The 12,700-nt window shown below is 39.4% G+C and overlaps 1 protein-coding gene across 2 annotated transcripts; it reads left to right on the plus strand.

Moving 5' to 3' along the window:
* The first annotated feature begins 274 nt into the window (after positions 1-274).
* Positions 275-10,559, plus strand: mtmr9 (myotubularin related protein 9). Of its 2 annotated transcripts, none has more exons than XM_044169684.1 (11): positions 275-407; positions 782-986; positions 1,823-1,931; positions 2,107-2,232; positions 2,340-2,513; positions 2,693-2,910; positions 3,117-3,278; positions 3,444-3,585; positions 3,924-4,144; positions 4,591-4,742; positions 8,185-10,559. In XM_044169684.1, exons 2-11 carry the CDS (start codon positions 805-807, stop codon positions 8,346-8,348), a joined length of 1,650 nt encoding a protein of 549 aa, XP_044025619.1. In that variant the 5' UTR covers positions 275-407; positions 782-804; the 3' UTR covers positions 8,349-10,559. The 2 variants fall into 2 exon arrangements, with proteins under 2 accessions (XP_044025619.1, XP_044025620.1); XM_044169685.1 differs by lacking the exon at positions 275-407 and adding an exon at positions 478-608.
* Positions 10,560-12,700: the final 2,141 nt, after the last annotated feature.

A 12,700-nucleotide genomic window follows, 5' to 3' on the forward strand; every position in this document is an offset into this window, starting at 1 on the left:
TTGAGGGGGAACCCCACCCTAAAAAGGAACAAATCTTCTGAACAAATTTAAGTGCAGTTCTGAAATGACTAAACTCCGGATGATTGATGAAAAGTCTTCAACTCTTAAACTTATGTCCAGTGGAGACTTGACGTTTTACTACCTGGATGAATGAGACTAATTTTTACACGTCATGTCTTTTTTTTCCCATTGAGTTGACGTTATAAACTCTTAGTAGGTATTTAACTGTTGCGTTAATGTACAAAATCATTGGAAAGCATGGAGTATTTTTTTTTAAAGAAGAATTTTGAAATTGTGCTATGCAAATTGTTCGAAGCCAAATTTCACAAGTCAGTTGTTTCTAGTCGGCGTGTTTTTGTGAACGTACCAGTCTCGCCCAACAACAAAATAAACGAAAAGATAATCAGGTACTTATGTGATAAATCCTTGTAGCATAAATAAAGAACGAACATTTTTATTCTCTACATTTACAGTTTGTTTGAAGATTTTGACGTAAATATAGAAATGACGGGCAATGTATACGATCTGTCACGATTAGCTAGCTTGCTAACGTTAGCCACTTCATTTCCTGAATTAAGCTAACTTTAGCTAGCTGACAGATTGTTGCAGTATGTATTGGTTTAATGTTAATTGACATCGACTTGCAGTATATCGTTATTTAAAAGCAGCACACCAGAGCATCAGTTAGTCTGTCTTAGTAGTAATAACGTTAGCTAGTCAGTAGCGTTGTTGTATTAAACAAAAACCTCATAATTTTTTCCCCTTTTATCTGTGCTGTCAGCTGTCTTTTCTTCAGGTCAGGTCATGGAGTTTGCAGAGCTGATAAAGACACCAAGGGTGGATGGGGTTGTCCTACATCGGCCTTTCATGCCCACTGTTGAGGGGACTCTGTGTTTGACTGGTCATCACCTGATTCTCTCCTCCAGACAGGACAACACCGAGGAATTGTGGCTGCTTCACTCAAACATTGACTCTATTGAGAAGAGGTGATGCGCTTCTTATCAGCTGTTTTTTTAAACACATTTTTCCTTAATCGTTTTTCAGACAAAGTCCCTGTCAAATTGCACTTTCATTAGTTGCACCTCAAAATGAAAATGCGACATTGTGCAATGTATTTTTGCATTGTGTGACCTCTTTATAAAACCCATTATGAAAGCAGAGGCAGATCAGCAGGACAGGTATTTGGTGCAGTCATTTTGAGTATCAAGGGAGGAAACAGTGCAAGTAGAGTTGTGTTTGACTGTGATTACACCTATCTTTTCAGTGCAACTCTTGTGATTGCATGCACCAGGTCTGATCATCTCACTGCTATTTCTTCTATAGTACCCCTAAGCTTGACTTTTTCAGTGGAGAGAGTATCTGAAACTGTTGTGGCAGGAAGTTTGAGTCTGACTGTGTGCTGTCACAACAGTGTTTCCCACAGGTTGAACATTTATTTTGTGCGGTTGAGAAGGGTGGGGAGCTGTAAACAGCATTGAGGACTAAACGTTGGCTGTGAAAAATCACAAGCAAACTAATGATTGCACATGATCCTGGCAGCCATATCTGATTGATCAGCACTTCCCACTGCATTTTCATGCAGACGTTTGGAAAGGAAGAAAGAATACATTTGAAAATTCAAAAACAAAACATGTAAGGAGATATCTGTGTAGGTGAAATTGGAGCCATGCTGTCCACAACTCCCCAGCATCATAGGAGATGCGTGGGGAGATTACATTGCATTCTCTCTGTGAGGCAACAGTGCCAGCATTGAGCCTTCGTGTCTATCCCATGACAGCTGCTGTGCTCACCTTTTGAATAAAGTCTTCAACTTCTCTTTCAGATTTGTGGGGCCTCTGGGAAGCATCATAGTCAAATGCAAAGACTTGAGGGTGATCCAGCTTGACGTCCCTGGCATGGAGGAGTGTCTCAACATTACCAGCTCTATTGAGGTAAAAAATAAAAATAAAAAAGGTCCAGCATAATTTCCACAGCAAATAGCCAACACCGAAACCGTTTTTAACTGCAAAATGTTCACTTTTACTATCTGAAAGGTTGTCCTATCTTTTTATGTCAAATGAAGTTCTACATGTGATTAACCAATACATATTCTTTATTCCTCTCTAGGCTCTGTCCACACTTGATTCAGTCTCCCTGATGTACCCTTTCTTCTACCGGCCCATGTTTGAAGTCATAGAAGATGGCTGGAATTCATTTCTTCCAGAGGATGCCTTTAAAGATTTAGAGTCTATGGTATGGACATGATTAATGGCAAAAACATTCATGCTTAACATGCCCTCAGCCCTCTGTTATACATGCTGAACGCCCCTCTTTTAACCTGTCACCATCCCTTTTATCAGACAGATGAGTGGAGACTGAGCGAAGTCAACAAGGACTTCAGTGTGTGTCCATCATACCCCCCTTTAGTGGCAGTGCCCAAAGATGTTGATGATGACACACTGAGGAAAGTAGCTACCTTCCGTCACGGTGGCCGCTTTCCAGTACTTAGCTACTACCACAAGAAAAATGGCATGGTGAGCACCTGGGAAATGGAGTTTATATGATTCTGTTTCTGTTGCAAAATATTCTTTGTGGATTTAAATTGTGTAATAGTTGATTGTATCATAATATATCACTATCTGTTGGCATGGTTTAGTCATTTGTATGGAATGTTTATTTTTAGAAAATTGCCTCAAATCACTTACTCTTTCAGGTGATGATGCGAGCAGGGCAGCCTCTGACGGGCACCAACGGACGACGGTGTAAGGAAGACGAGAAGCTGATCAATGCCACCCTGCGGCCAGGCAAACGCGGCTACATCATTGACACACGCACTATCAATGTTGCCCAGCAGGCCAAAGCTCGAGGTGGAGGATTTGAGTCTGAGGCTAACTACCCCCAGTGGAGGAGGATCCACAAGGCAATCGAAAGGTGTGTGGTCACTAAGGGCTTCAGTGGCTCCATAAAGTAAAAACTAATCTTTGTGCTTTTCTTAAAATACGTATTGTTAAGAGTCTATCGATAGAATGTGATTCTGATACTGTGTGTCAAAAACTGTTTTTCAACATGTATTTGTGACTGAAATTTATATTCAGTATATATGAACTATTCTGTTGTGACAAATCTGTCTTTTCTAGGTCTAACGTCCTCCAGGAGAGCCTGATAAAGCTGGTAGAGGCGTGTAACGACCAGTCGCACAGTATGGACCGCTGGTTAAGCAAGCTAGAGGCTTCGAGCTGGCAGACTCATGTCAAAGAGATCCTCACCACTGCCTGTCTGGCTGCTCAGTGTATCGACAGGTAAGGGAACAAAGTTTGCTTGTTATACTAATCGTGGACCAGTAAATACTAAACAATATATGCAATACCTTCACAATTCTCTGTAAATACTGACTTGAGAAAATCACAGTATTCAGTAGCAGAGTAGCAGGTGACACAAACTGTAATCATGTGTGTTCGTCTTAGGGAGGGAGCGTCAGTGCTCGTTCACGGTACAGAGGGGGCAGACTCCACCCTGCAGGTGACCTCCTTGGCTCAGATAATCCTTGATCCAGCCTGCAGGACCATCCGAGGCTTCCAGGGCCTGGTGGAGCGAGAGTGGCTCCAGGTAAGCTTATCTGACCTTTGAAGCACAGCCCAAATCTTTTTCACCTTTTTTGATAAAATGAATCACTGAGAATTATAAAGAATATCTTGTTTTAAAAGCTTGAAATTACACGCTTCATTTTTTACACACAGTTTGGTAATTATATGTTGATCATACAAGGAACAATATAGGCGCAAATTAGGTTACAGAAACATTTATTACCACACATTAGCTGACGTTCATAAACTTTTCCATACAGGTGTAGTAATCAGGTCCAGTAAGCATTTTAATATCATGATGGACGCGGTCTTTGCATTTCTCCTCATGACCCCGCTCACCTCTTTTACCATCTATACCAGGCGGGTCACCCATTCCAGCAGCGCTGCGCCCAGTCAGCCTACTCCAACAGCAAGCCTCGACAAGAGGCTCCTGTCTTCCTGCTCTTCTTGGACTGTGTGTGGCAGATCCTTCGCCAGTTTCCATGCTCCTTTGAATTCAGCGAGAGCTTCCTGGTGCTGCTCTTTGAACACGCCTATGCTTCTCAGTTTGGCACCTTCTTGGGCAACAGCACAGCTGAGAGGTAAGTCTGTTCAGGATGGCTTACCAGCTTATGTCAGCCACATGCTTATCGATTTTGTTTTGCATTGGTCTGTAATACACACCGCACCTGCATAACATAATGCAATCAAATACAATATCCATACAATACAGTGTTTATAAAAGTTTAAATTACAGTGTATAGGCAGTTAGTGTGGTAATGTCCTATTTATGACATTGATGTAAAGAGTATTTTATGTAGCCTTTCCTTCACATTCTTGAGCTACTGGCCACTAAGCAGCTTTACTTAAACGGTTGTGGATTAGGTGACTTTCCCAAAGTCAAGTTTTTATTGAGTGAAAGGAGAATATTTTCACCAACATCAATGACAACATCCAGCAATGTCTCATCATACAGGTTACAAGCCAGCCCACTGTAGGCAGTTAGGTTCTTATTGATTAACCTAACACCCTCTCACCCTTTCCATAGAGCCAAACTGTCTCTGCCTGAGAAGACTGTGTCCCTTTGGTCGTGGGTAAATCGGCCCCAAGAACTGGAGCGTCTTACCAACCCTCTCTACGAGGCCAACAGTCTTGTGATCTGGCCCTCCGTGGCCCCTCAGAGTCTGCTGCTGTGGGAAGGTAAGAAACAAACACAAAAGACATGCAGTGACTGAGATTATATACAGTAGGTGACCTAAAAGATTCTGTCTATTGGAGAGAAGGTAATGTCAGTCCATTACATTTTTAACACCCTGCAATACACAACTGTGAACCAACACTAAATATAATTTTATAAAGCAGCCATATAGGGTTTGTGTTAGAGTTGCATGAAAAATGTTCATCCTTCAGAGGAATGTGTAAATCATTATATGCTTTCAAAATGCTTGTGTATATATGTATACTGCAAGTTTATTGGTACGTTTGTGCCAAAATAGACTGGGAGTAGGCTACACCACTGATATTCTTGTTTGACACAGAAAGGCTGCTTCTGTGTGCATCAACCAGTAGGACTGCATGCTGTGCACTTACAGCATGACACACGTTTCGTGACTTTGTGGGTTTGACTCATGGTTTTAGTTTATGCTTAGACTGAAACCCGCCTGAAAGTGTGAGTAAGTTAATTGCTAACGCCTCAAACAGTTGTTAGCAATAGGTGGGGAAACCACTGTGATAGACACAGGTATGCTGTCTTAAATTATTCATTGTGTCATCTGTGGTTACATTTTATGCTCAGACAAACACTCTGAAACCTCAACAGAAGGGGGCGCCATTGATTTCACCATTTGCAGTACTGATGAACTAAATGACCCTGTGAGCCACTAGTAAATACTATAACATACATATTTGGTCCCCATTTACCTTCGGCCGTATGTTGAAAGTTACAAACAGAAATGCAGGAATGCATACATTTTATTTTAAAAGGAAATTTGTGACAGCAGCAGGCCCTGATTTGCCCCTTGTCCAATTACATGACCTTTTGACACGACATGTCAAAAGCACAGGAAACACCTCCGTGTGAAAATAAACATTTAGTAAATAATAAACAACAGAAGTACTGAGTTTATCTAAAACTTAAGTAATGTACCGTACAAACATAACAAGCTGTAATATAATAATGAGCATATGAATGATAATATTTGGTATTTAGTCTGAAATACTGTGTAAACAAACCATTTTCTAACCTGTCTCGGGAGTGAACATCCACCTCTGATAACCGGCCTTATGAACCGTGTTACATGAAGAGGTCAAACTCTGCATGTGGCCGTTTAGCTCAGATTACTTTTTTGCCCTCATTCGGCTTTCAACACCTTTACATTTTCAACATTGCTCAGATTGCTTTTCAGGCATCCGGATTATGTGTTTGGCTTGCATGTTTGTCTTATTATAGGTTGCACAGAAGGTAACCTCACTGACACCTGAGCCAGTAACGGTTTACTACTAGTTATCAGTTAGCAGTCATGTGCGCGCTAATCTTAGTCCTGTGGCACACTTTTATACTTGTCTGTTGTAACATTCTCATACAGTTCATTTATGAATTTATGGCTTATATTGCACCTCAAAATATCAATTAGTATGACATAATGACTTGATAACTGATGTCAGAATGTTACAGATACTGCACAAAATGTCTCTGCATAATCAGTCTAAATTATTTAAAACACAATTCTTCCACCTTGTTACTTTGATATAAACTATGTTTCAAAGCACTAAATGATGGTAAACAAAAATGAGCAGTGATACAGTGATGGTTCCATGATGCTTCTGTGTGGGTGAAGTGAATGCATACTGCTCTTTTCTCTCTCAGCAGCCTCTCTCAGTAACAGTGTGAGATTGTGTTAGGCTGCTGTCTTTTATAAGCAGAGCTACTCTCTAAATTTTTGTTTTGTTGTGATTTATGGTCATTGTAAATCAAGGATTACGTGGAATTAATTAGATTCCACCTTAAGTATCCACTACTGGAAATACATATTCCAACACTTCATGAATTCTGGGATATGAAGTGAAGTCATTAAATGCAACGAACATCTTAAATAAGTCCAAATGAGTTTCTTTCTATATTACTATATTTTAAGGAGCTTGGTTTGGCATGTGGTAGGGTTTATTCCAGCACAAACTTAATGACGGTAGTAAAAATGTATTTCTTTTTTCTTGGAAATTGTTCCATAACTGTGCATTGAGGGACTCCAAAAACGTTCCAGGGGCATCGATGCTTGAACTTGCTGAATCTCAAATCAGCGCAAAGCAAAGGGCATTCATAATGAAAAGCAGGGGGAGGGGGTCCAGACAGATGAGGGGGTCATTAGGTTCAGACTATCCTGTGTGAGGGGCCCCCCTTCCTGCCTAAAGCCACTCCCTCATTCTATATGAACTGCAATGTATGAGAACGACTGAAGCACGTGAAATGCAACAGGCAACCTGCTTACACAACTCTTTCATAGAGAATGACGCATGCTCCTCTGCCAAATTAAAAGACCCCATGGAAGTCCATATCTGTAGCTCTTGATATTGACACTAATAGGGACTGATGGTGTGCATCAGATCTTTATAGAACACCAACCACATACTCCTTGTTGTGCTTCAACTAGGCAGGCAGTGGATGTTTGATGAGTTTTTGCATTTTACTAAACATGCAGAGCAGTGTTCCATGCAGGGCTCCATGCTTTAGTAATGGGAATCTTCAGCTGCAGTTTTCTATTGCCTTTGTTTACTGTGTAATCCAGATACGGAGATGCTTAAATCCTGTCAGTAATGTCTGTGTCATATAGGGACACACTCACACATTATCCCCCAGTCTCTTGCCCCCCATTTTATAATATATGTGCCATCCAGGCAAGTATCATGCTCCTACTTACCTGGAATCAAAAACCACTGTAATCCACCATTTATGATTTAGAGGCAACAACTTTTTATTTATAGATTTATTAATTCCAACATGATTTTGAAGGACCTTTCCTATTAATTTACTGTTTTCAAGTGCAATTAAACTATTATCTACCCAAATGTAAATAAATAGCATGACAAAATGATTGAGATCTCAATAATGAGTCAGATATAGGACATTTTAGCCATATGGATGCACAGTAAATCCCTGTTATGCCACACATGCTTTCATTATGACCGATAAGTCACCTCCTTATTGTGTCTATTCCAGTCATGCAGCACATCTATGTGTTTCCAGTATATCAGTCCTCTGTCAAAGTCCCCCACCCACCATCATAGAGTAAATGTAGGGAGAGGAAGGTTTTGCAGTCAGTTCACTGTTCTGATCTCTACTGACATTACATTTAGAATGTTTATGTTTTTATTACTCTCAGTGCCAACATGCTTAACTATGAACATGGTAAATGTTATATCTGCTAAACAGCAGCATGTTAGTATTGTGATTGTGATCATCATTTTAGTGTGCTGACATTAGCATTTTGCTCAAAGCACTCCTGTGCCTAAGCCTCACAGAGCCGCTAGCAGGGCTGTACACTCTTAGTTATGTTAGAGCATAATAGGAATAAGAGAAACCACTTCATTGTAATAGATTTTGTTGTTTATAGATTATTCACAGTGGTCTCCCCCTTTTCTATTACAGGAGTGTTCCTTCGCTGGAACCGCTCCTCCAAGTGTTTGGAAGAGGCCTACGAGGAAATGGTACATATAATTGAATATAACAAGGAGCTTCAGAACAAAGTAAACAGCCTGCGCAGGCAGCTGGCCCAGCTGGAAACTGAAGATCCTCTGTTGCAGGCGCCATAGAGAGAGAGAGAGAGAGAGAGCTGCTAAAGGAAGCAAGATGGAAGAAAGAGGTAGAAAATGTGAAATTATAACTAATCTAAACTAATAACTAAATACAAAAACAATGTAAATGTCAGCTGGTTTTAGGCTTTGGTTAGGTTTAAATTCTTTTCAGATGTTTGAGAATATATAATCCAAACAATTATAATTTTAGATTTTATACATGATTGTTACATTTTCGTTTTCTGCACAGATGAAAAATTAAATGGAATGGCCCTAAGCCCACATGAACTTCAAAATCAAGCTCTCTTCGATTTTGCATTCATGCAGTTATCTTTCACACTGTTTACATGACTGAATGGACTGAAAGAGTGCCCTGACACCTTACATGCATAAGGGACAAAAAAAAAAGGGGCATTGATTTTGTTCATATTGGTCCTTTGGATGTTCATTTACTACAGGGTACACATTTTCACCAAACATCCTGCTGAATGTATATGCCACTGAAGCACTGCAGAGTAACTATGGCAACATATAAAGTGCTATAAGGCAGCATGTGACTTTGCTGCACGTTGAGATGATATAATAAGCGTAGGTAGGGTCAGCACCTACTGTACTATACAATGAGAGGGGAGGCTTGTTTAATAGGGATCTGACCAAAATGTCCTGATTCTTGTATGTTTATCAGATACTTGACATTCCAGTAAGTAGCACAGCCAGAGGTGTTTAGAAAGTCTTATTTAACGCAACCTTATAAAATGTTAATGTCCATCAGCATGCCTGGTTATGTTTGGTCAATATTTTTTCCAGTCTCATTATGCGTAGTAAAATAGTCAAATATGTTTGAGCGTATGATGCAAAAAAAAAACAGAGCAATGATGGTACTGAGAGTCTTGTTGCCACAGTAGTGGTGGCCATGTTGGTCATATAATTTATTAGTAAGACTTTACAAACTTGATCACATGGAGGTTTGTCTGCCTAAAAAGTGAAAATATTATATCAATGTGAGATATTGCTTTAAGGACCAGTTACCATTTTGGTCATTAATGTTATATAATAATTGCTGCGTTCAATAAACAAAATGCATATCTGCTGTTTTGTGGTTCAAGATCCAAAACTAATGCACTTTGTGTGAATATACAGTATCAGAAACATACTCTTGTAATTATAATTATCGCGATTAGCATCATCTTTGTTGTTAGTACTCAACAGCTGTTGCCATATTAGACAATAAATGTCTTAATATTACATGTGAAAACATGCCAATATATCCAACTAATGTAAACTCAAACTATTATACTCACTGCAGATGACACAGATAGTGTGTCATGGGAACATTCACATGAGTGTCAGTGTCCGGCATCCAAAGTGATCATTTTCTCACCAACCCAGGACTCATCATAGCAAGTCCATGACCAGGAAAGCCACATAAAAACATTGTTGGCATTTCTTCCAAACCTTTAAATGCATTAATGAGGAAGCTAAACATGTTTAAAACCACATGACCTAAATTCTCTTGGTATAGTGACATTAAAGCTCATCTTTCAGTGCTGTCAATGGGTGAATGTAGCTCCCATTAATACAGTTAATAAAGTTTTATGCTGCACTTTAAATCCACAAACAAAATGGCAGTTTAGGGGTAAAATGAAATCCACAGTCTTCATCCTTGCCCAATTTTGTTTTGCCAGTAAAAAAAATAATGCATTTTCTGTCCTCGTTTCACTGTCATCTTCACACATTTCATCTATTTTGCTTCAAGAATGATGTAATAATCACACTAAACTGAACTGATTGCAGCCACTACATTAAACTGCTTTATAAAGGGAGGTGCGTATAGCTACACTATATACATTTTTACCTTTTACCAAAAAAAGACACCTTACCTACTGTTGCTTTATGTGTGCATGAATGAAATAATGAGTTCAATCAAGATAATGGTTTGATTTACAATTGTACAAAGTTCCTATGCTTGCGTTATGCATAACATTATCCTTAAATGATTGTTGCTTTGTCAAAGTCAACAAAACTCTAAAATATTATCAGCACTGTGGACAAATAATGCTTTTGTCTGTTGTTGTACTTTTCAGCTATGTGCAATGCCTTACTGCAAAATCAGAATTCAAAATAAACATTTAAGTTCTTTTATCACTGCTGATCAGATGTCTGTAAAATGATATTATTGTTCAAAAGATAAAATGTTTTTCAAGCCATTAAAAATTATAGCACAAAAGATGTTTGATTTCGAGTTTTTGTTCTCCCAGCAAGATTTGTGTAACTCTGAAGTACCTGTTTAATTTTTCTTTCAGTCTTAACATTTCATCAACTATAAATACATTATTAGATTAACTGCAGTCCCCCTCGCTCTACGGAGCGTTTTAGTTTATTTCAGCTCATTGTTTTGGTTTTACAGCCCGCAACTGTACTGCATTGACTCAGTCTCACCTCTCATGAACCCAGTTTGTAATCGCAGCATGCATCTGTTTCTATGAAAAGGATCTAAAAACCCACGCTACCTGCCCAGCACCAAATGGCACACAGACAAAGTTAGCGATTAACTGGTGAACATAGAGGAGCATTTAGCAGCCAATTAGCCAGATATGCTAAAACACTCACATAACGACTTTATAAGGTGATAATATGTCAGTGTTGTTGTTCTGCTGCCCCAAAGTGGCCAACAAAATCAATTATTCCTTCTTTAAAAATATCAAGATTGATTGATATTTTTCAAAACAACAAATACTATAATGGTTTAATATCTCTGTGATGTCTCATTTCATTGCCAGGACCCTGGTCACGTCTGTCACTGCCCAGTGACAAAGCACGTGATATAGATTTCAATTTTCCCTTACCCTGTCCACACATGACTTGTCCAAGGATTAGCAAACAGCAACCCAGCCACCTCACAAAATATGTTGCCATCGCTGTGATGACCAGATCATCTGATGAGGTGACTGGGGGAATAAATAGCCAGGGATCAGTTGCTTCATGGAGACATGTGACGGCAGCCACGTCCACCCATCACTCTTCTCTCCATATTAATGTGGGCTTGGGTCTGGCACCACTCTGATTTCATGGCTGAAAGCCTTGCTTTACTTAACACACAATGCCTTGACAGCGCCTTGGAACAATTGAGGACTGTGTGTGTCTAGTGGAAATGAGGGTTTGTGGTACTTTAATGAATCCTTTTTAATTGTAATACATTCACAGCCAGTCTAGGACTTCCAGGGGAAGTCCATTGTTAAGTTGGAGAGACTTGAAGAAATGATGAATCATGTGTTTTTTGTCTTCGCTGCCCAGATGTTCTCAGCCAGGGTTAGACCTTGCCTCACTGTTATAATAACACACTAAAAAATAAACCGAAACTGTGTCATCCCGCAGTTATCAGGTATCATTTTCCTCTCATGTTCTCTGGGATTGAGGAGTGGAGGACTTGGGTTAACAAAGTTCATCCACATAAGGAAAAATATGTCTGTGATTTTTGGAAATGGATGCGAAGTTTTCCTCGAAAGAGGAAAGATGATTTTTGTTTTCATCAAAAGCGTGTCAGTTTACAGATTAACTTGTTTTTGAGCAAGTCATTTCCTTCCCTGTGATGACAGGCGTGGGGGTGTGCACCCGTCCACCACTCATGTTTCAGCACGGATCTTATGCCCACCCTTTTGCTCCACTCAGAGACATCATCAACCTCTTTGGCCCTCCTCTATCTACTGCAAACAAACCTCAAAGTCAAACATAGGGTGCGTGCATACTAACATCATAGGTTTCTTTTTGATAAACACGAGTAGATTATGTTACATTCAAATGAGAGGCTGTAGAGTTCCACCACTCCCTTTCCTCACAGAAACCTGCAGTGCAGCCACAGTGATTTGGTGCCTTTTCAAACTATATAGTTAGCTAATCATTAAGTGTTTGATTACAAGGATGCATCAGATTTATCCTTTGTTTTTCTTCATGTGTAGTCTGGCTATGTTTAAATTACTCGTTGACTTGTCTCAGTATTTGTATAGGCCTTTTAAATCTACAGTATAGACACATGAGGACATTTGGTCCCACTTGTTGTTACCATCCTGCCCTTGAGGACGTCCAGTACTTCTGTTACTACACGATAATATTTTTAGAATCACTACAGTTGTATAACACAGTTGAGGGATACCATACAAATATCACAGCTAAACTAACATACGGTGGTTATATTACTTGAGATAAAAAGTAAAATAATTACTTTAAAGGGACAGTTCACCCCTAAATCAAAAACACATATTTTCCCTCTTACCTGTAGCGCTATTTATCCATCTAGATTGTTTTGGTGTGAGTTGCAGAGTTTTGGAAATATTGGCCATAGAGATGTCTGCCTTTTTTAAATATAATGGGAC

Source organism: Siniperca chuatsi, linkage group LG16 (assembly GCF_020085105.1).
Source record: "Siniperca chuatsi isolate FFG_IHB_CAS linkage group LG16, ASM2008510v1, whole genome shotgun sequence".
Lineage (NCBI taxonomy): Eukaryota > Metazoa > Chordata > Actinopteri > Centrarchiformes > Sinipercidae > Siniperca > Siniperca chuatsi.